At 30.0% G+C, this 23,096-nt stretch overlaps 7 protein-coding genes across 7 annotated transcripts; 3 read left to right on the top strand and 4 right to left on the bottom strand.

Annotated features, from left to right (window-relative positions):
• Positions 1 to 383: 383 nt before the first annotated feature.
• cubi_02333 (oocyst EB module wall protein) lies at positions 384 to 5,255 on the bottom strand (the record flags this gene model as incomplete). The annotated part of the gene is made up of 1 exon (XM_029019345.1): positions 384 to 5,255. The coding sequence occupies one exon, from the start codon at positions 5,253 to 5,255 to the stop codon at positions 384 to 386; it is 4,872 nt and encodes a 1,623-aa protein (XP_028874466.1).
• Positions 5,256 to 5,637: 382 nt separating this feature from the next.
• cubi_02334 (uncharacterized protein) lies at positions 5,638 to 13,614 on the top strand (the record flags this gene model as incomplete). Its single annotated transcript, XM_029019346.1, has 1 exon — positions 5,638 to 13,614. The coding sequence occupies one exon, from the start codon at positions 5,638 to 5,640 to the stop codon at positions 13,612 to 13,614; it is 7,977 nt and encodes a 2,658-aa protein (XP_028874467.1).
• A 21-nt stretch (positions 13,615 to 13,635) lies between these two features.
• Positions 13,636 to 14,526, bottom strand: cubi_02335 (uncharacterized protein; the record flags this gene model as incomplete). Its single annotated transcript, XM_029019347.1, has 2 exons — positions 13,636 to 14,286; positions 14,473 to 14,526. The coding sequence occupies 2 exons, from the start codon at positions 14,524 to 14,526 to the stop codon at positions 13,636 to 13,638; spliced, it is 705 nt and encodes a 234-aa protein (XP_028874468.1).
• A 60-nt stretch (positions 14,527 to 14,586) lies between these two features.
• Positions 14,587 to 15,512, bottom strand: cubi_02336 (uncharacterized protein; the record flags this gene model as incomplete). The annotated part of the gene is made up of 2 exons (XM_029019348.1): positions 14,587 to 14,845; positions 14,908 to 15,512. The coding sequence occupies 2 exons, from the start codon at positions 15,510 to 15,512 to the stop codon at positions 14,587 to 14,589; spliced, it is 864 nt and encodes a 287-aa protein (XP_028874469.1).
• Positions 15,513 to 16,136: 624 nt separating this feature from the next.
• On the top strand, positions 16,137 to 19,994 carry cubi_02337 (ion transporter; the record flags this gene model as incomplete). The annotated part of the gene is made up of 7 exons (XM_029019349.1): positions 16,137 to 16,295; positions 16,366 to 16,546; positions 16,590 to 16,754; positions 17,193 to 17,461; positions 17,511 to 17,805; positions 17,851 to 19,703; positions 19,752 to 19,994. The coding sequence occupies 7 exons, from the start codon at positions 16,137 to 16,139 to the stop codon at positions 19,992 to 19,994; spliced, it is 3,165 nt and encodes a 1,054-aa protein (XP_028874470.1).
• Positions 19,995 to 20,154: 160 nt separating this feature from the next.
• Positions 20,155 to 21,677, top strand: cubi_02338 (uncharacterized protein; the record flags this gene model as incomplete). The annotated part of the gene is made up of 4 exons (XM_029019350.1): positions 20,155 to 20,911; positions 20,955 to 21,003; positions 21,050 to 21,275; positions 21,324 to 21,677. 4 exons carry the CDS (start codon positions 20,155 to 20,157, stop codon positions 21,675 to 21,677), a joined length of 1,386 nt encoding a protein of 461 aa, XP_028874471.1.
• Positions 21,678 to 22,242: 565 nt separating this feature from the next.
• cubi_02339 (uncharacterized protein) lies at positions 22,243 to 23,055 on the bottom strand (the record flags this gene model as incomplete). Its single annotated transcript, XM_029019351.1, has 1 exon — positions 22,243 to 23,055. The coding sequence occupies one exon, from the start codon at positions 23,053 to 23,055 to the stop codon at positions 22,243 to 22,245; it is 813 nt and encodes a 270-aa protein (XP_028874472.1).
• Between the last annotated feature and the right edge of the window lie 41 nt (positions 23,056 to 23,096).

Genomic DNA, 23,096 nt, shown 5'->3' on the forward strand with positions numbered 1-23,096 from the left:
GAGTTGTTTATTTAGACAAAATTAGGCATTTTAAATTTAATAAATCACTCAAAATTTATTATCTCTTTTTAGAGCATGAAATTCATACAAATTCAATTCGAAAAAAAGTTTTTATGCAACTTTAGCTAAATTAGAAAGCAACTTTGTAAATATCCCATCACTTCGAGCAGGTGGGATGGCCGAGCGGTCTAAGGCGCTAGTTCGAGGTGCTAGTTTTCGCGGGTTCGAATCCCGTTCCCATCACTTTTTGACTTAAAATTGCAGAGTAAAAAAAAGTTAAAGTCCTATTTGTTGAACTATCGAATGCTTTGGTTTTTTCTAGACAATTTTTTGATAATAGATCAGTTTTTGGCGATAATAGAATTGTTCATTGAAATTTAGATTTAGGCAGCGTTACAAGTTGGCCCAATACATGTTGTTTCATACGACACAATTGGGGTTGTTATAACTTTCTTGACACAACCCGTACTCGTTTTCTCTGTATTGTCGGGGCACCTACTATCTGGTTTTGTTACCAAAACACATTCCTTGTTGTCGAAAAGAGTATATGGATCATTACATGTTAGTGAGAATGGAGCATACTCAACTATATAGCATGTACCATCTTGATCGGTAACGTACCCAGATGGGCAACTAGAAACTACTGGTGTAGATTCTATCTTCTCGCACCCACCTGATGGACATACTTTAGGTGCAAATCTTGCGCATCTATCTCCCAATAGTTGACTATCAGGAGCACAGCTTAATGAGTAGGGAGCAAAAACTTCTCTTGAACATACAGTTGTTCTTACAACGCTTATTTCTGGTATAACCGTGTGATGATTGTGATTTCCTAAAGCATGGTGATGTCCAGAACTATGATGTGGATGATTTGAAGATGCTCCTAGTGATCTTCTAGTTCCCTGGGCAACTCCAGCCTCCATTGTGTAACCTGGTGGGCAAACAAGCTCTGGAGGGAATGTTTTTATTCTCTCACAATCACCATTTGGACAAACTTTATCTGTATATTTTGCGCATTTATCACTGATAACTATTAATCCAGGTGGGCACGCCAATTCGTAATCTGCATATTCATTGGCAATACATCTTTGTCCACTTCTTTCGAAGTTTTGAGGGCAGGAAAGAACTGGTGGTACATAACTGATTCTTTCACAATTATTGTTTGGACAAACCTTTGTTGTCGATTGTTGGCACATATCTCCCAATAATCTAAATCCATCTGGGCATTGTAATGCGTAAGGTTCATAAACATTTCTCATACATTGGCTTGCACCACTAGCTTTATGCCCATGGGCCCTAATTGCAACTCCAGCCTGAGGTTTATAATATCCAGGTGGGCACTCCATAGTTGGTGGAGAACGAATGAGCTGCTCACAGTTCCCATCTGGGCAAACCTTAACAGTATGAATGGCGCATTTATCTCCAATTATTGAATAATTGTCTGGGCAAGAAAGGTCATAAGGAGTATATATTTGTTTCGTACATTCTTGTAACAATTGACCTCCATGTCCATGACTTACATGATCCGAATGATGATGATTTGATTGTGGTCTAGTATATCCAGGTGGACATACCATATTGGCAGGTTTACTTATTAATCGTTCACAATCTCCATTTGGACATATTTTATTTGTAAACAATGCACATCTGTCTCCTAACAACACAAACCCTGACGAACAAACAAGACTATACTCCTCGAAAATAGTTCTTACACATTCTGCTGAAGGTGTTGAATAATGATGAGTTCCTGTTGAATGCTTGCTGGAAATTGCTGTTTGAATTCCATGTGCATTTCTATAGCCTTGAGGGCAAGAAAGAGTTGGTGGAACAACAACTTTTTTTCTACAATCACCTTGTAGACAAATTTTTTCTGTTTTTTCAACACATTTATCACCATCTAAAATAAATGGCGATTCACATTTCAAAATATAAGGTACTGAAACTGTTTTTATGCACTCAGGGGCGGCCAGATGTCTATGGTGATGATGATGATGATGATGATGATTGTATCCTTGATAAAGTGACCCCGATTGATAAATTTGAGTTGGGTAAGTTGTGAGAACTTCTTTTGTCTGATAAACTACTTGTGGTTGGATTGTTTCCATTTGATGAATTACTTGTGGCTGTTTAATTGTTTGTGATTGAACAGAAATAGGAACAGTTGGATTGTTGGCATGAGAATGATTTACGGGTTGAATTGGCTTAGATGAGGAAAATCCAGGTGGGCATACCAACTCAGCAGGTTCATTGTATATGCGTTCACAATTACCATTTGGGCATATTTTGTCTGAGTATGTAACACACTTATCTGCTACGAGCCTAGAGCCTATAGGACAAATAAGGTTATATGGAGCATGGTCTGCATGAATACATTTCATTTGTTGAATAGGGACGGCGACTGGAGTTGGTTGTGGTTGAGAAACTACGGGAACATATTTATGATGCCCATGAGAATATCCTTTTTGAGAAGTGGACTGAACTCCAGCTAGATGCCTGTGGTGGGAATGAGTGGAAATATTCATAACCTCATCTATTTGGTGATATCCAGGTGGGCAAGTCATTGAAACAGGTGCAGTCACAACCCTTTGGCAACTTTCGTTTGGACAAACTCTTTCTCTAGTAATAGCACATTTATCTCCAACTAATGCATATCCTGCAGGACATGCAAGATCATATGGGGAATATTTGTTAATTTGGCATTGAGATCCTACATCAACGGAACCTGGTGGGCATTTTAAAGTGGGTGGAGTTTTTACAAACTTAGCACATTCCTTTGATCTTGTTCCATCTTGACAAATTGCTTCTAATGGATAGTAGTTTGTTAATACACATTCTTTTCCTACAAGCTCTGCGTTATTTTCACAAATAGGTACTGCCGGAACAGAATCTGCCTTGGTGCAAGTTTTAGGAGTAATTTTCGGAACATCCTCACAGATTGGTCTTGGTGCTTCTTTATGATGTTGTGTGTGTATATTTTGAGTTTGAATTGGGATAACTTGTGAATGTGAGTGTCCATGAGAGTGAGAAGTATGATGGTGTCCTGAATGTTGAATTTCGGATGTCTCATAGACTGTTGATGTTTCTTTCGCAGCTGCTAATCTTCTAAGGGCTTTAACGTCAGGAGTTTTACACTCTGTAACGTAAGTTGTTATTGAACAGTCATACTGGCTTCTTCTAACACATTGTTTGCCTGTTTCTAATGAATAGCCAGGTGGGCACTCCAAAACAGGTGAACTTATTGATCTTTCAACACAAACATCGCCTTCCCTAGTCCCAACAGGACAAACGTATTGAAGAGCTCCAGGTACAAGTCTTGTGCAGGAGTCCCCATCCAATGCAGAACCAGGTGGACATTCTGGTGTTTTTGGTGAATTAGTTGTTTGAACACATTGTTGGTTTTGTAAGGTGAATCCGGTTGGGCATACAGTTGAAGCAGGAGAAAATTGAATGCAATCATCTCCATTTGGCAAAAATCCATCTGGACAAATAGCATCGACCATTTTTAATGCATTACATTGATTACCTTGAAGTGTATATCCAGGTGGACATTCTGAAACAGGTGGTGCTTCTTTTATTTGTTCGCATTGTGATCCAGACAATGTGTATCCAGATGGGCATTCTCTGCTTGGTGCAGAGAAAGATGCACAATTTGCTCCATTGTCAATGAAACCAGTTGGACAAACCATATTTATTCTTTCGACTTTCTGGCATTGTCCATTTACTAAGTTTGTACCAGGGGGACACTCTGGTTGTGGTGGAGCTTGTGTGGTCTGAGTACACTGTTTTCCAATTAATACAAAACCTGCTGGACATTCTTTTTCTGGCTGAGAAAATTGGACACAATCTGATCCGTTGTCAAGATATCCAGGGGGACAAACGGCATCTTCTAGTTCATATGAAACACAATTGTTACCTTCCAAAGTTGTACCTGGTGGGCATTCTGTTAATCTTGGTGCAGATTCTGTCTTAACACACTGTTTTCCAGAAAGAGAGAAACCTTGAGGACAAATTTTTTCTGGTGCAGAAAACTGAACACAATCTTCGCCATTATCTACGAATCCTGGTGGGCAAATTGTATCAACTCTTTCTATTGATTGACACTGATCATCTTTTAAAATTGTACCTGGTGGACATTCAAATTCCATAGGAGCATTTACAATTTGAATACATCTATTTCCACTCAAGGTAAATCCAGGTGGGCATTCTTTTGTTACTGGCGAATATTTCACACAGTCTTTACCGTTATCCAAAAATTCTGGTGGACAAATGGCATCAATAGCTTGTACTGAAATACAAGCATTATCTTGTAATACTGTACCTGGGGGACATACAGGTTGGGTTGGAGCAGAACTAGTTTGAATACATTGAAGACCTTGTAATATAAAATTTGGTGGGCATTCTTTTGCAGGAGCTACGTAAAGTACACAGTCATCTCCTGAGTCTGTATAACCTGGTGGGCAGACCATATCAATATTCTTTATCACCTTACACTTGCCATTTTCAAATACTGAATTAGGTGGACACGTCGATTCTAATTCAGTGGATTCTGGTGCCATACACTGTTGGCCTGATAAATTAAATCCAGGAGGACAGATTTTATTTGCAGGAAGATATTGAACACACCTATTTCCTTCTTCAACAAAGCCAGAAGGACAAACGGTATCAACCTGTTGAATTAATTTACATGTACCATTCTCCAGCAAAGTACCTGGAGGACATTCTGGATTCGGAGGAGCTGTGTCAGATTGAACACATTGCTTTCCTGAAAAAACGAATCCTGGTGGACAAGCCTTTTCAGGCATTGTGAATGCAACACAATCTCTTCCATTATCTACAAAACCAGGGGGACATACAGTATCTATCATGTGTTTCGAGATACACTCTGTTCCGTGCAATGTAGTACCTGGAGGACAAGATGGTTGTTGAGAGGCGGTTTTAGTAGCAGTACATTGTTTTCCCGATATTTCGTATCCTGGTGGACATTGTTTTAGAGGTGCTGTCACTATTAAACAGTGCCCCTCATGATAAATTGCTGGTTCTTGACAAAAGGGCATTGGAGGAACCTGGATGCGCTGAACACAAACTCCATTTTCCATTAAATACCCTGGAGGACAACTTTCCAGTGGAGTCTCGACATACGTAGGTACCTGGCCTTTTGTATGCGGCAAGGGAGAAGCTACACCAGGAATGTTAGGTTTAACCTGAGGTGCACCAAACGCACCAATAATTAACGAAAATAATAAAATATATTTCATAATAAAAAAAAACTATTTAGTGAAATTGACCTAATTATTAAATTAGGACAGATATTCAAATAGTAATTGAACATGATAGGAAAAAAACCGTTAATTGAGGAAAAACAATATTACGAGGATACACTTGTTAACGTATATGCGATACAACTATCACAAAATTTCGTGAGTGCTCATATTAGAGATCAATCTAAAATTGATTTGCAAAACAATAAAGTTAATAAACTTATAATTATGTAAATATAAAAATATAGTATTAAATATTTTTTTTTAAATGTTTTTTTCAATAGTTTTTGATATAATTATCATGATTTCTATTAGAAATAATTTACAATTTTTTTGGGCGCAAGTTTTCAGAAATGGATTTTACAAACATTAAAATATTATGAACACTAACATATTTGAAAGTGGAAGTAGCGGAAGGTCAAGATTTGTTTCAATTAACTTAAATCAAGATAATTTAGTACATCTTTGTCCATTCTTATCTGATAATAATGAAAAAATTCTGTTCTCATTGACGTGCAATTATCTTTCTTTGGGCCAATTTGAATTAGCAAGATCAACCATTTTTCAGCTAAGTTTAATCAACTTTAGAAAAGTCTCTGAATTACTTTACTCCATAATATATTATGGCCCTCCCCCAGATTGGCAGCTTTCTGTCACAATTCCTACTTCAGCACATTTTGTGCTTGCATGCATTAAAGAATATGAATTATTTTTTAGAAATCGTGCTAATATTGAAGATTACATTATTAGTAGAACCGAGTTTGATTTATTAATTGGTCAAATGATAATAGATAGTTTTGATATTAACATAAACCTTGACATAATTAAAAAGTTAAGATATTTTTATTGTTTTGCTTTTTTAATTAATGGACTTGAAGTTAAAGTTCCAGAATTGAGAATTTTGCCAAAAATGGTTGGATTACCACCTTATCTAAATAGATTTCCTTCATTTTCAACAAATTTGAACAAATTATTTGAAAATCTATCAGTTGATAAAACGAAAAAAGAGGAAGCGTATTTTTCTGTAAAAATAATCAGTGAAATGTTTGAATGTTTTGAAACGTCTCGAAGTCATTTTATTCAAATTGCAAAGTTATTAACGGATTGCTTAAATATATCAAAATTTGAAATTGGTTCATTAAAAAGTAATTCATCACTTAAAAATACGTTATCTGCTATTAATACTAGCTTAAATTGGATCTTATTAAAAAATTGTATTTTGGATCTAATTTTTTTTAAGGAGAATCACAGAACAATATCCACAATTTCACTTGTAAAAATGATTTCAAAAAGTATCTCAATACTTAGATTAGAAAATATTTTTGAGAATCATGATTTAGATTCTAAAAACTTTCTATATAAAGAAAATATTCCATTTAATACTCACTTTACAGAACCTAAAGAACCGGAAGACGTAATTTCAATAATAGTTGCAATATTTTGCATAATAAATTTGTTTTGTAAATACGATTTAAGAAAGGAAATTTTTGTTAAATTTTTAATTGATCAGATTAAATCACTAAAGGCTTGTGAAGAAATATGTAATATATGTGCAATTGAATCTAAAGTTTTATTGAATGTTAAAAATTTGTTTTCGGAAGATATTGTTAAAAAATTAAATAATTTTCAAATTATTCATCAATACTTGAATAATTTAAATACAATAAACTTAGTTGAAAATGGCGAATATAATGATAATATTGGGATGCTTGTAGATTCAAATTTGGACCAAAGTTTAATTTCAAAAATAGTGCTAAAATTTGACAATTTTTTGTTTAATATCAATTTTGGAATAAATAATTATTTAGGAATTTTTTCGTTACCAAAATACATTGAGAATAAAAATAAAGTAATTTTGTATCCCATTGTTATCGACGATTTTTCAATTCATTACAAATTCGATGAAAATCCAATTTTTTGGTGTGAATACTTAAGATATTTAAATTTATCAAGGAATAAATTTGAGGAGCTACCTATTATTTTTGTATCAAATTTGTTGAACAAAATAAATCAAAACAAAAGTGATAATTATTTTGAGGCTGCAAATAAAATTATTCTTTGTTTTCCTCATTTAAGAGCAATTTGTGTTTTTCTTGGATTAAAAAATGATCCTGTATTTAATTGGAAGCTAATAAAGAACCTATGGTTACCATTTAGATCAATTAAAAATGAAAAAGTATTCACTGAGAGCGAAATTTTGGCAAATAATCTAGATGAAATATCAAGAAAACATGCAATATCTATATTTATTTCTGAAAAACTAAATTCAAATTATTCTAATGAATTCAGATGCTATTCAGATAAAAATACTAAAACAATTTTTGAAGAAATAATTTTAAAAAAATCAATTATCAGCTATTATTTTGACAATTTCAGGCATTCTAAAAATTATACAACAATATGTTGGACATCACTAGAAAAATTTATTACAAGTTTAATTTCTCTTCCATTAACAATTGGTAACGATATATTGTTATTAACAAAAGAAAGAGACTGTATAAAATCTTATTTACTACAAAAAGAAGTTTTTAAGATTATTGATGGGAAAGAAAATTCAAGTTTTGGATTAAATTTACAAAATATATCTATTGAGATTGGAAATATTCAAACTAATTACTTTCACAACGAATTAATATATTGTTTTTTTTGCCAAAGCTTTATTTATTTAAGGAAAATTAAAATAAGCAATTCGTTAATTCAATCTTCAAACAAAAGATTTTTTTTCATCACTCAATTGTTATACTACTTATTGATTTGGAGTAATCGATTGTCCAAGAATTTTCAAATTGAAATGTTGCAAGTTATTGAGAAAACTTTTGAAAAAACTATTTTGATGATTGAGTTGATTTTATTTTCATTTCCATTTAAAATTCCAAACGTATTGCCAAAAAATTTTGAAATATTTACGTGGTGGTATCGCTTTATTTTATCAATCCCATCAAAAGTATTTAATACTGGGAAAACACTGATAAGTTATAGTCAAAGTTCTGAATATTTTCATAGCTTGTTTCATAATAGATGGGTTCTTCGTGAAACTTATGAAAACAATCCATGGTATTCAAATTCATTAAGTTTCGAATCATTTTGTGTCTTAAATAATTACAACGATTCGACCAGTGAAAGTTATTCAGATATTTTACTTTCTTCTCCCATTCTTATGCTCAAGCTCTTGTCTATTCAGAACTATGAAAAATCCAATGAATTAATATTAAATTCTAATTTTTCTATTAACGTTACACTAATAGCTTTGGATGGTTTTGTTTTTCATGCCCTTTTTGTTGAAGAAAATGATAATAATTATTACAGCATTAACACTGTTTATAGAATAGTTAAAAATATTAATGAAGGTTTTCCAAATATTGATATATTAAGTTTTAACCAGTTATCTTTATTTTCAGTCTTGGAAACATTTTTTCCATTTATTGAAATCAAATTGATTGATTGTGAAAATGAAATAGCATGGTTGTTACAGGTTTTTTCCAAATTGTATTTTGCATTTTTACTCATAGATTTCTCTATTTCTTTTGGAAATAAAAATGTTAATATATCATTGGAACAAATAGGAAAGGCCAAAAATATTATAGAGGAAAACACAAGTAATTTAGATATTAAGTACAATACAGTAGTTCAAACAACTTTGAGCAGGCTTCTTATTTTTTATCATTCTTCTAGTACAATTTCTCTAACAAGATATATAATGGAAATAGATACATTACCACAACAAACTTCACTGATAAAAACTCATTTAAACAGAATACATGATAGAAAATTGATTACTACAGCTTTAACTCATTCATTAAACTACTTATCTGGTTTTTCCTTAAATAAATCAAAAAGTGAAAATTTAATAAATATTAATCAAATTTTAGAGCAAAACTTATTTTCAAATGTTAATAACACAGGCTACTTGTTCTCAGTACTTCATTATATAAAATCTATTATATCGGTATTATTTTTAAATTTTGATAAGCATAAGGCATTCCCAATATTAGCTTTGACTCCAAATGAAATAATCTCATACTCATTTTTTGAAAGAAAATTAAACGTTGGTAGTAATGAACTTTCTCAAATAATGAGAGCAGATTTAATCTCTGTTGTGATTAAAACTCTTAACTGCCTTTATAGTTCAATATTAATTTTTAAAAACACTGAAATAAATTCTTACAACGAAATGGAGTTTTTAATCAATCAGTTCTATCCATTTAAAGGGACATTTACAATTGTAATTCACAATATTTTGCCAAGTGGAAATGCAGAATATAGTTATTCAACATGGAATTTCGTTTTAGAAAACCAAATAAATCACATTCTCACAAAAAAACAAATATTATTAACTTCATTGAAGTACCGTATCTGGAAATACAATATAAATAGAAAACTTGAATATAAATTATCAAATATGAATATAGATAAAATATCTGGGTTTTATTTTTCAAAATCTTTGGAATATTTTAATTATTTATTTAAGTGGTTATCAATTATCGATACTTTTTTTTTTCTAAATGATGATAATTTATATATTATAAAGAATTTTGAAAAAAAAATTGGCTTAATTAATTATTTATTTTCAATTTCTTTTGTTAATCGTGTTAATACTGTGGATAAAATCGTGTTTAAATTATCCAGGAAAATATTGAAAAATAAGAATATAATTCATAACCTGAATTTGATTAATTTTAAAAAAATAATAAAATTAAACAGTCCTTATAATATTTATAAGTTGATAACTGAAATTCAGCCAATATCTGATCCAAATTTTGTTTTATCAATTGTTGAAATTGCTTACAAAAATACCATGAAATATAGTTATTCTTGGTTTAAAAACTCAAAAACAAATAAGAAAAGAAAATTTATTGAAGAAAATATTGTTATTATTTTAATTATACAAAGACTTTTCTGCATTTCATATATTAAGCGTTTTAAGAATAACACAAGTTTGTGGAATAAATGGTGCATTTTAATTAAGGAATGGAAATCTACAAAAGGGATTGTATTATTATTGAACTGTTTATTAGAAGCAAAGTTTTTCAATATCGCAAAACTGGTATCACAAAAGTTGCTATTAAAAGTTATAGAATATGATAGAGATATAAAATATTCGGAAAAAGAATCTATAACAAATATTTTTTCTGGGTATAAATTTTTTGAGGAGGTAAAAAGGAATACTCATTACAATAATTTTTCTTTGGTTTCAAACATAAATAATATTATAGCAAATATGCAAGATGATTACAATTTTCAAGAACTTAATATTAGCAAATTATATAAGTTAATTATTTCAAAAAATATTAGTAGCTTTGAAAATATTAGAAGACTTTTAATTAGTAATACTGGTATAATCGAAAAATATAAAATTTTGGATGCTTATATTAATTCACCAAGTTCATTATTAGATATGAATAGAGTCAGCGTATTGAAAACTATATTAACTTCCCTAAAGTTGGTAAGAGATCTTGGAATAAAAAATATTCAAGTATCAAACTTATTTTCACCATATTTAATTATTAGACTGGCAATAATGACAAGGAACAATAAACTGATTGAAATACTGAAAAGAGACATTGATATTTTTTTAAAATCTGACGTTTTGTTATATTTAATTGAAGAATCATTTGGAATTGTTGAAAATAAGCAGTTCATAATAGAAAAAATTAAAACTTCTTTTATTTTTGGACAAGCTGACATAAATATGTGTTTACAATTATTTCAAACAATCGAAAATCAGATTGAACTAAATTTAAATGTAGAAGAGACTCAATCATATAACATTGATGTATATTTTTCTATAAAACTAATTTCCATTATACCAAAAAAAAAAACCATTAATGATCTTTTATTGAATATTTTTGACAAAATGTCAAATCAGCTTTACAAAATATTTAAAAAATCTATGCCAGATCAATCATTAATCCGTCCAAGGTTTGAGTGCAGTAATTCACAACTTTGGGTTACTGAGGAAGGTTCATTAAAAACGATTTCAGAGAATCTTCATCCTTTTTCTAAATTTTCTAGTGCAAGAAAGAATTCATATTATACCAAGAATCGATATATGAATGTATATAAATGTGGATCAAATTTAGGGGAAAAGAGAGGATTGAGCGTAAAGAATGAATTAAATATGGAAAATATTTCTAAGTCGAGAGTTTTATTTAGAAATCTATTTGTTTTATTAACTTGGGCAAGCGATTATATTGGGAAAAATGAATTTAATGTAGCGATTAGAAGCCTATCATATTTACTTGAAATTTGGCAAAGAATTCCTGGAATAGTTTTTTCATTAAAAGACATAGTATTTCTGAATAAGAATATAATTCAAATTTTAATTTTTTCTGATCAATTAAACTTATTAAAAGATTTGAGTAAAAATAACTTTTTAGAATCAACTACAAAAATAAAAAATTTGGAATCTGGAAATTCAATTGTTCATAATATAGTTGCAGATTCAATTATAATTAATAAAATAAACCAGCTTTATAACGGAAAAAAGAATCATATGGATTCCATAACTCTAAATACATCTAGATCAAGAAATGAAATTATAATGGAAATATTTTGCAGTAAATGGAATGTAAATAAAGGGAAAATAGTTAAAATTGAGAACCCGATGAATGATTCAATGAGAATAATTGAAAATATTATGCTTTCAAAACCCGATATATTGAATTTGAATATTTTGATAATAGTATTAACATATCATTCTTGGAAAAAGCTTCAAATTTGTACTGGAGGTCGAGAAAATTATATATTACGTTTTCCATTATCATTATTATTCAATTCCGATATTTTTAGTCCAATTTTACTTGAATTATACGAACGGACATTTATTTCTAGTATTAAAATTAGAAGGAACGCAATAAACGGTCTGCCAGACTTCGTTTTTAATTTGAATAATTTATCAGTCGGAATTGAAAATAATTCTGATTTCTTTACAAATTCGAATGATAACTTAAGCTCATCATATACTACGTTTTTTTTGGAGAGAATAACAAATTCTATTAAAAATAATATATTCACAAGAGATACACAAAAATCTAGGATTATTAAATGCATCCAAGTAAAAAAACCAAACATTACGCTAATTTATTACAACCAAAAGAGTAATAATAAAAAGAAATTTTTTCAATTTGATCTCATCAACCACTTATTGACACAAAACATTCCGAATCACTATTTAACAATAAATACTTTTGTGAAATTAAATTTTTGGTGGGAAGCAATGGTTTACATTTTAAGATGGAGCTTTGAACTTGGAGCTTCTAAATCTAGATCTTTATTAACAGAAAAAAAGGGTGAATTGCAAACAAATAGTGAACAAAATTTCGAAGGATTATTTTTTGATTTAGTTATAAAAAATGCCCATTATAAAAACCAATTAAATTGTCTAATTAGCGCAATGAATGAGGCAGTACCATTGGGAGGCCCAAGGGCTTCTATATTTGTAAAAAAGTGCAAGCATATAATACAGAAGTACTTAGAATCTAATGGAGCGTTGGAAATGTTATATATGTCTTTTCTATCATTATCAGTTTCTATCGAAATTCCTCATGCAATTATAGGAGCAATTGCAATTCACCTTTCATTGTTAAACCATTTAAATATTGACTCGAGGACTGGATACTTAGAGTCAGCCTTGTACCATTTTAAAAATGCAGAATTAATATTGAAAAAAAAGGTAAAGTCTGGAGTAAATAAAAAGAATAACAAACAGGGATTCCCCACAATAAATTATCACAATTCTGAAAAAACATTAGAAAACCCCTCTACATCTCAAAGTTTAACAAATTCTGGAAAATTAAACGATATACTTATTCCATTTATTGCTGATATACCTATTTATAAGATTAATACAACTCCTTGGGGGGGTCTTTCATTATTATCAATAGAAAAAATAATCAAATTACTTGAACTGCAGAATTCGATTATTAAACTCTTATTAAGAGAAAATGCACGCAAATCGATTTTAAGTCCAAATTATAAAGATAGGAGAGATACAATAGTAATTCTCTTTCTAATTCGTGAATATTCACTTGCATTCAAGGTATCGAGTGCACTGGAAGTACCACTAATGGAAGTTTTGGTGCATGCAACTAAAGAACTGATTGTTTCTTATCCAGAAAGCAAATCGCTTTCATATTTTCTAGATTCTATGAAACTTTGGCTTTCAGAATATGACTCGGACGCACTAATTTCAAATGCGATAAATATGTGGATCTCAGAAAAAAAAATAAATCTCAATAATATTTCTGTACTAGAGAAAAATAGTGTAAGTGAACTCGTTAATAAACTTTCGAACCCTCTGGGTAGAAGCGAAGCATTTAATATGATAAATCCTTTAAATAAAGTTAGAATAGGTTAACAGAATATTTTATTTTTTTTCTCATAAACCGCTAATTAGAAATAATGCAAAACTATAAAAGATTAGTGCCAGTGGTAATTGATAAATCAAAAATTCATATATTGTATTGAAGAAATTTAAAAACCATTTTTTGGAGCTTTCCTTAGCCAATCTTACCGAAATGTGTGGGCATGAAGATTCCGTTTGACAAAACTTGTTTTGATTGTTAAATATTGAAGGTTTTAATTTAATCATAGAATACCTCATTTCTTTTTTCTGTGGCGTGTTACTTAATGTTATGTTGTTTTTTTTATCTATTGATAATCTTTCTAGAGAATTTACGAATCTTCCCATATTTTTTGGAACAGTGTTTAAAATATCTTCCCCAAAATATTTCTTTGGAGTAATTAAAAGCTTATTTGATTGTGTAAATGAGCGTTCTTTATCACATCTTTTTCTGATTGGGGTTCCTTTTAAACAATCATTAAGTAAAAACTGATTGTCAGATTCAATATAGTCTAAGTGTTCTTTAAAAATTTCACTTTCAGTATTCTGTATTTTAAGGAGTAAATTTGTTTCCTCAGTTAATGAAAAATTTTTTTCTATTGCATTTTCGGAAACCAAATTGATTAATTCCAAATTATTTCCTTTTTGCTCTTTTGGTGTTTCTGGGAGAAATATAGTGTTCATGCTCTAGTATGATATAAAATCAACTTTATTATAAGTGGGTAAAGTTATAGCGGTAATATATAACTAAATGTTTTTTAATTCTGGAGATTGAGTATAAAAAAATTTATTATCCCACTTTCTTCCTTTTACTGGTAAAACGGTAATCCCTAAAAAAACTATTTGGCCCAAAATAATTGAATTTCAACATACCTGGCCCATTGCTAGACGGAAACCAATAATTGTCTCTCTTTGCAATACTTGCATTTTTTCTGACCTCAGAATCGGTTAATAACAATTCGGCCTAGAAGATTAGCTTAACTTTATTTAATCTGTATAAAAACTCACTTTTGAATATAAAGATATAACCGCTGTCTCCACTTTAAGAATTCGATCACCTATATTTACAACTTTAAACCCTTCTGTAATTAAATCTTTTAATTCTTCTTTTGTCCAACCTCCTTCGGGCCCGATAGCAAGAATAATTGGTCCGACGTGACTTTGTAGCCCTATCTCGGTAATCTTGCTACTACCTGCTACGTCAGCAACAATTCCTATCATGTTTTCTTTACAAAAAAAGTAATCCCTAAAGGCGTAAATATTTATAATTTAAAGAATAATTCTTACCTTAAGTGCTGCAGGAAAAACTTCCATGAAGCATAAACGTAAACATCTGGACATAATGTTTTTGATGCCTGTTCAAGTCCAAGTTGTATAATTTCATCAATCGACTCTTTTTTTATCTTAGATGAATTCAAATAAGACTTTTCAGATTTATCAGTGCAAACGAAAATAATTCTTCCGACTCCAATTGTAACCGCATTTTGAAGTACTTTCTCAAATATTTTTGGTCTAGGAAGGGCAATTAATAAGTCTATTAGTGGATATTCATGTTTATATGTTTCTTTGTGAATAGGCGTATCTAATTTGATTGTAACAGTGTATTGCAAATTACTTCGGTTATTGATTTCCGAAATAGGTTTTCTGGATTTATTAATTATTTGGCTATTTATTTCTTCAATATTATAGAAGCTACATATTGATTCGCATTTTATCTTCCCGTCTTTATTAGTTTCTTTTTTTATTATTTTAATTACCGTTGCTGTTCCTTTTCCAGAATTTTTAACTCCTACATTAAGTTTCGAGCCAATATTAACCTCCAGGACCGAAACACAATGATTTGACTGTCTAGAAGACAGTTCGACAGTTAGGTCTTCATTAATATTCTTTTGATCAATAATTATTAAGTTCATTAGAATTAATGACAAACATTAATTCCAGTTATTGGCGCTATAATCTGCATTAAGATTAGATCTGTTACATGGTTAAAAGAAAGATACGATCAAAATATAAAATAAATTGACCAAAGCACTGGGTTTTGTATTTAATGAACATTTATTATTATTCGTTTGAAGATGTCTTTAAATTTTCAAGATGACCCATTCTCAATAACGAAAGATCAAAAAAAAAACATTAACTTTAAAAGGTATGCTTCGAGATCATTAATTTTTACAGTAATAATAGATTTTAGTTTATTCAGAACATTCTTTACTTTTATTTACAGTATTTTTATTTTTTCAACAGCTGTTTTAGTGTTAAATAATTATTATTCGTTTCCTGGAATTGTTGCAATTTGTAAGTTAAAAATAATACATACAATAATCTAAATTCCATATCTTAAGTATTTAATAGTGGAGTTTTTTTCTTCCTTTATATAATTATTGAATGGTTTAATCTTCCAAAATTTTTAAATTGGAATACTTCTTATTGTTTGATTAAAAGGAAGCTATATAAGCTTTTGTCAAGAATTTTTCATAAAAAGAGCAGATCGTAAGTTAACAACTTTTTTTTAGAATAATAATAAGTAATTTAGATGTATGAAAAAATCAAATCTTAAAAAGAATGAAAAAGAACTGGAAGAGTGCATTGAAATAGACTGTAAAAGTGGTAGTTCAGAATCGTTAAATGAAACGGGAATATATAACTATGCATTTGATCATCATTCAATAATTCCAAAAGCTGCTTCTGATGATTGGGTAGCTGCAATTCCTCGAATACAGAAACAAGTTAGTTTAAATTTTTACATTGGGGAATCATCATTTTTAGGTTATAAGCAATGAATTTTATTCAAATAAATTTTTCACATTAAAAGGTGCTGAATTGATTCATTGGGGAATTCACACAGGTTACCCAAGTTTTTCACAGTTAATAAAAAGTATTTCAGAAATATCAAATTCATTCATCGAAATGTGTTTTAGACAAACACAAACTCCTGCATATCAAACTGGTAAGATTTTATTTTATTTCTATTGTCTAATTATTATGTTTAGGTCACATTATAAAATCAATGTTGTGGTCTGGGGTTTACATTTGGGCAACAACAAAAATGTATCGTGAAAATAATAATGATCCTTGGAGTTTTAAAAATATTCCAGAGATTTATTATTTTTTTGAATCGACGTTTTTGTGGATGCTTTCTTATGATTATGTGATTGGTATGTTATAAAATGAAAAAAGAATTTAATTATTTTTGTCAGGTTTAATAGCAATTTGGTATAGAAAAGAGAGTACAATTCGTTATATTTTCAGTTTTTATCAGATTATCGATTTTTTGTCTCTTCCTCCGTTCTTACTGTTCATCATAACAATCAGCCCACATTACGAATCAAGTCAAAGCTGGCTTTTAATGTAAGTTTGGCGTATTTTTTCAAAGACTAAAGACTAAGTTAGATTTGGATGGTTAAGGTTTTTAAGGTTATTTCGGACAGAAAAAGTGTTGGATATGTTATTGCCACATATTTCTGCGATAAAAAGAAGAGTTATTGGTAAGAAATTTTTTTTTAATTAAAGAATCTTTAATTTTGAATAAATAGGAATTTTTGCAGGCGCAATAACAATCATTTTAACTCATGCTGGTGCAATTTTTACAATAGAGTCTCCTTCAGAAAAAAACTATAATAGTTTATTTGATTATTTATATTACTCGGTGGTAACTATTGGTACAGTAGGGTATGGTGATTTTTCTCCACAAAAAAGAGAGGGAAGGCTTGTTACAATCATTGTAATCACTCTAACTCTTGTATTGCTTCCACATGAATTCCAAAGACTGAAAGAAGCATTAAATACACCGCCCGACTCAATTGGGTCATTTATTAGAAAAAATGACACATATTTATGTATTATTGGAGCAATCCCACCAAAAGTAAGTTGTTTTGATTTTTAAATGGAATTTTAACACTTTCTTAAAGCAGTTACTATTTATTACAAAAATTCTCTCTCTACAAAAACAGAGAAGATTCAAATCTATAATTCTTATAACACCGATAGAAATACTAGAGTACCAAAATATAGTCAAAATATCACAGCAAAGAGGCTATATTCGATTAAGTATAAAACAAGGTTCTTTGGGGTCTGCAATAAACAACCTAGTACAGTTCAGCTCTATTGTTTTAATATATGGATCAGAAAAACCACTATTGCATAAAGAAATGATTTTGAATAAAGAAATGTATAAAAGTGATTTCGATGCATTTATTACTGCTATGTGTAAGTGATAAATATAATAATTATTATTAATAATACAAATTTTAGGTCTAACTAATTTATTGGGGTTAAAAGAGAAATTTTTTCTTGTTTTTAATTCATCTCAAGTTGCAAGTATGTCAAAGATAACTGGCGTATTAGGAAGTCTTTCATTGGAAAATTTAAAAATTAAACTACTAAGCAAAAGTATTAGTAATTGTCCAGGGTTTTTGCCAATAATATTACATTTAATTATACCAAAAAATGAAAACATGCTTAGAAAACTCCAAGAACCTCCAAAAAATACATTTTTTACTAGTAATATTGATAGATCAAAAATAACTTCATATGAATGGAAGTGTAGGTGGAGAGGACTTCATTTTAAGGTTCATACATTAAGATTCCCGAATTCATTTTTTGGATATCCAATACAAATTTTTACTAAATATATTTATAAACATTTAGGAATATTTTTGATCGGAATATATTGTCCTAATACAAATAAAACATATTTAAACCCTCATCAATACATTATTGGAGATACTTCAAATATTCATTATGAAGGCTCAAATTATCTTGGGATTGTGCTAACTTCGAGTATCTCACTTTTGAAAAAAGCAGAATTACTGGAATCACCAAAAAACTACACTGAGGAGTTTATTAAAAAAATAGGAAGGAGAAGTTGCTCTCCATCTAATGTATTTCTTACAAGGGTTAAAAAGCTCAACTCAAAAGAATATATTGAAAATAAAGAACATTTGAACATTGATGAGTGCAAATTAATTTCTGAAGTTCAGAAACAGTACGATTCAAATGATTTTGATAAAAATTTTATAAATAAGAATTTTACTAATATTAATGAAACTGCAAAAAATACACAAAACAGCCAACATAATCGTGAATTTACAAATTCAATTCAATATTCGATTTCTTACGACGACCAATGCTGCTTTGATCAAATGAAAAACGCTGTTTTGCCTAATAACTTTGAAGATTCTATATCAAATATGGCAAATATTAATAGCAAATTTGAGATGTGCAAAATAAATTCTTCTAATTCAATTAATCTTTCACAGTCCAATATGAACTTATTACATGAAGTGAATATTAATATTCCGCTAGTTACAAATTATTTTGAAGCTGTTTCAAGGGTATTTATAAATAGAGAATATCCAATTGTATTAATCATTGGATGGTATGAAAGGATTGATATGCTGATAAAATTTACCTTTTCACTTAAGCCTTCCAATTTTATTGTTTTATGCGAGAAAAATATTGCTTTGAGTTTTATAAATGAGGAATTTTTCGGAAAAATTGCCCGAGTATCTGGTGTTGGTACATCAGAGAATGATCTAAAACAAGCCGGGGCACTGGTTGCATCGAGAATTATTATTTTTGATTCAACTGGAAATGTTTTAAACAAAGATAAAGACGAGTTAATTAATGTTAGACATGGGAAACATGCGATTAATACGTGGATAACAATATGTTATTTATTTTCCAAACACAAAAAAAAAGATAATTCTTCCTTAGTAGGATCCCGAAAAATTCCACCTTTGATCATTGATATTAAGGAAACGGATATTGGGTTGTTGTTATTTCAATATTCTGATTATTGGCCAGCAAGAATCGATGGGTCAGATTACTCTGTTTCATTTAAAAACGACTTGGATTTTTTTTATTCAAGACAATTTCTAAGTGGACAATTTTTTGTGGATAACATTATTGACTCCTTGGTTCCTTTTTTGGTACCAATATTGGATAATAATCCAATAAATAAATCATTTATTAACCAAATAATTGATGGCAACCAAACCTGTAAAACATTTGGCAATATTAGGTATAACGAAAAGAACTGTAATTTACAAATGGAAGAAATTCCATTCGTATTTGTTAATTCTACATTTTATAACTTATTTTCGGTAAGTTAACCCGAAATTTATTCATGATTGTTTAAATATGTAAAATAGCAACTTCTTAAACATAGAAGGTTGGCAATTGCCATTTATAGGCCAGTTAGAGTTGATGAACATCAATTCAATAAAAGGGAAGATTTAAAGAATCAAAAGTTCTCTCCAAATTTGGGAGAATTAGAATCAATTATTAATGATAATTCTCTGAAAGAATGCTTTAATTGTGAAAGTCACATTATAATATCATGCCCACCACCAAAATTTAAATTAAACATAGGAGATTGTGTTTATTTCTTATAATATAGATGTTTGATGTACATATATATATATATATATATTTGTTTATTTATTTATTTATTCATATAACTGTTTCTATTTGAGTTTTCCGGTAGATAGTTGTTTCTTGTTTTGAGTGTGTGCACACCAAAATATTTAAACTATTTTAGAATTTAATAAATCAATGTGGGGATTTATAGAACATTTAAGAACAAAGGCAGGAGGACTGATTGATTTGTCAAGTGGTATTCTGTGTTGTGCTGCCTTCGGAGGTTTATTACTAATATTTCGCAAGTATATTCCACATCCGTCTGAATTCTTTCCTTTTAGTTGGTTTTTTTTAAAATTTGGTATACATAAACATGAAAATTTTAATTTATTATTGGACATTCTCGAAGGAGGTGATATTCCAGAACCAGGAAAATATTCAATAAGAATTAAGTGCGGTAGAGAAGTTGATGATTCATCTATAACTACTTGCTCTGAAGATGTTAATAAGATGGCTAATAACCTTAAAAAGTCGTTTAAGTGTTGTTGGAAAGAAAAATGTATTATTTTTGTGAGGCAAAGAGAAAATTACTTATTCATTGAATTAATCAGCCATGGTACTTTTACAAGTTCAGTAGTTGGAGAATGCAGAATTAGCATTATGGATATTATTGATGCAAAGTTTCCAAAGAAAGTAACATATAGTATTCAAAAAGATAGAAAAGTGGCCGCAAAACTACTATTATCTTTTTATAGGATTTCTGCAAATATTATAGTTGATGATACAAATCCAGTTCTTTTTCAAGCAATGATTAATTTACAAACGGATGCGGACATTTCGGGTAATAAATCAATTTATGCAGATTTTGATAAAATGTCAGAAAAGGAACAATTGGTATTTTTTTCTAAAGCATTGCAGGGAAATTTATATTATTTGGAAAATGGGAACAAAGGTAGGTTTCTGTAATTTTTTTTTAGCTTTTTACTTTTTTTTAGATAAATTGAGAATGTTTTATTTCAGAGCAGTGGAGGTTACTTTTAATAGGTTAGTTAATAAAAATATTAATCCAACAATTTTTAATAATTTTCAGATGGGAATGGTGTTATTGGGCAAGTGAAGGAGATTATCTAAAAGGAAGTAGCAGATTAGGAGGATATCCATTTCTTGCTATGAGCGTGGTAATTCCAGATAAAACTGATAGAGATCAAATATATATTAAGTACCATGATCTATATGGAATTCACGATCTTTTCTTTAAAACAATAGAAATTGATAGGGATGTATGGTCTGAAGCAATCTATGAATTTATTGAGAGAGTAAGTTAGATTTAACATTAAAAAACTTATTACTAAAATAAAACTTAGCTCAGATCATATCTTGACCATATAAAAGACGGCGCAATAAATATTGAACAATCAAATATTAATTTTGAAAACGCTAATCCTTCAAATTCACAACCAGAACAGACATTCGTTGTAGAAGTTACTTCTAGCAGTGAGCATTCACCAAGCTGCACTCAAGGTGATGCAATCAACGACGAAGGTGACAAAAAGGAAACGAAGAAGAATGAATCTATAAAGAGGAACGCGAAAACAGTCAAAATGTACATAAGAAACGACGCCGAAGAGGAGATCAAGCGCAAAAATTCGCCAAGCTCAATAAAAAGAATGAAAATGGAAGTAAATCCACTAATATATGAAAAAGAACCACTAATCTAAAAAAAAAGAACTGTCGGAATTTTGAATCTCAGGGACTCAGAAGAGCCAACTGGCATATCCAATTCACATCAGTATATCAGATACTATCTAGCAATGGAAAACCTCGATCATCGTCCTTGAGTAGAAAGTGTTTACATTATTTGCTCAGACAGGGATAACCGTAATACTCAACCATCAAAGTTGATGTCTGTAGGTGTCCTAAGAAGATCATCATCACAAAATGTAAACAATATTTAGATTTAGGAACTAAAACAAAAGACATCAATTAAATTTACTGCCATAAGGTGTTTTAAGTTCCAAAAATTATAGCAACGTTCTCTTCAATACCGATTGGGAATATACAATCATTATTGTACACACTAGTTGCAAAGTGATCTTCGCACGTTAGAACGAGACAACAAAAAATGAGACAGAAAACTGCGCGCTTATTTTTTTTTTGCAAATGAGAGCTTGAGCCTTGTCGAGTTATTTAATAAAAAGTTATCCAACTTGGAAATCGCGGTTGCTGCTTGTACTTGAGTAGAAAAATCTACAAATGCAACTTGGTGATTCTGATGTGAGTGATTTAAACTGTTAAGTAACTTTTGAAACTTACTGGTATAAAACGAAGTTCTCTGAATCCGTTTATGTGACTAAATAAAATATATAAATCTTCTTCTTTACATAATCCCATTTCGATCTGTACGAATACTGTGTTGCTTATCTCTTGTGGAACTGTACTACTTGAAAACTTGTTGTATCTAAATGAGGGAGCATCTTCAACATGTATTTCTGGCTTTCTTTTGAGAGAGTTAACTGCAGGTTCATTATTTAAGAAAAACTGTGCGCTAATTTGTTTGTATTTATTTGAACGTATCAAATTTGCATAGTTAGTATCATATAAAATTTGACTACTAAGTATTTTAATTTTGTTTTTTTCAGGTTTGTCTAGAGGCTGGAGAAAACCGTTGTTTTCTGCATTCTTTAACCACTGAGTTAGATATTGCCTGTATAGTTCAATACGAGTAGATATGGACTTCGGTATCATCGGTGGGGTCGAATTGCAACTGCAAATTGTAATGTTTCTATATTCTGATTCCTTAACAGCAAATGAAACATTAACATGTTTCCCAAATAGTTGCGTTCCATTCTCGTTTTTCACAGCACTTACGGCAGATTCAATATTAAGGAATGTTACCCATGCTTGGCCCTTCCTGAAATATGAGTTAAAGATTTTTATTGATTCAATCTTGCCATACTTTGCAAAAATTTGTTCAAGAGCTATTTTTTGCTTGTGAATAGACACACGATCATTTAAGTTATTAAGATAAACAGTTTTGTTTACATTGTAATTAGATTGATTACTTGATGTTTCTCTAGTAGTGTTCTTTCCATCCATTAGAGAATAATTAATTAAAAACAAAACCCATTAAATGAATT

The sequence above is a fragment of the Cryptosporidium ubiquitum genome (assembly GCF_001865345.1).
Source record: "Cryptosporidium ubiquitum isolate 39726 chromosome Unknown contig_4, whole genome shotgun sequence".
Classification (NCBI taxonomy): Eukaryota; Apicomplexa; class Conoidasida; order Eucoccidiorida; family Cryptosporidiidae; genus Cryptosporidium; species Cryptosporidium ubiquitum.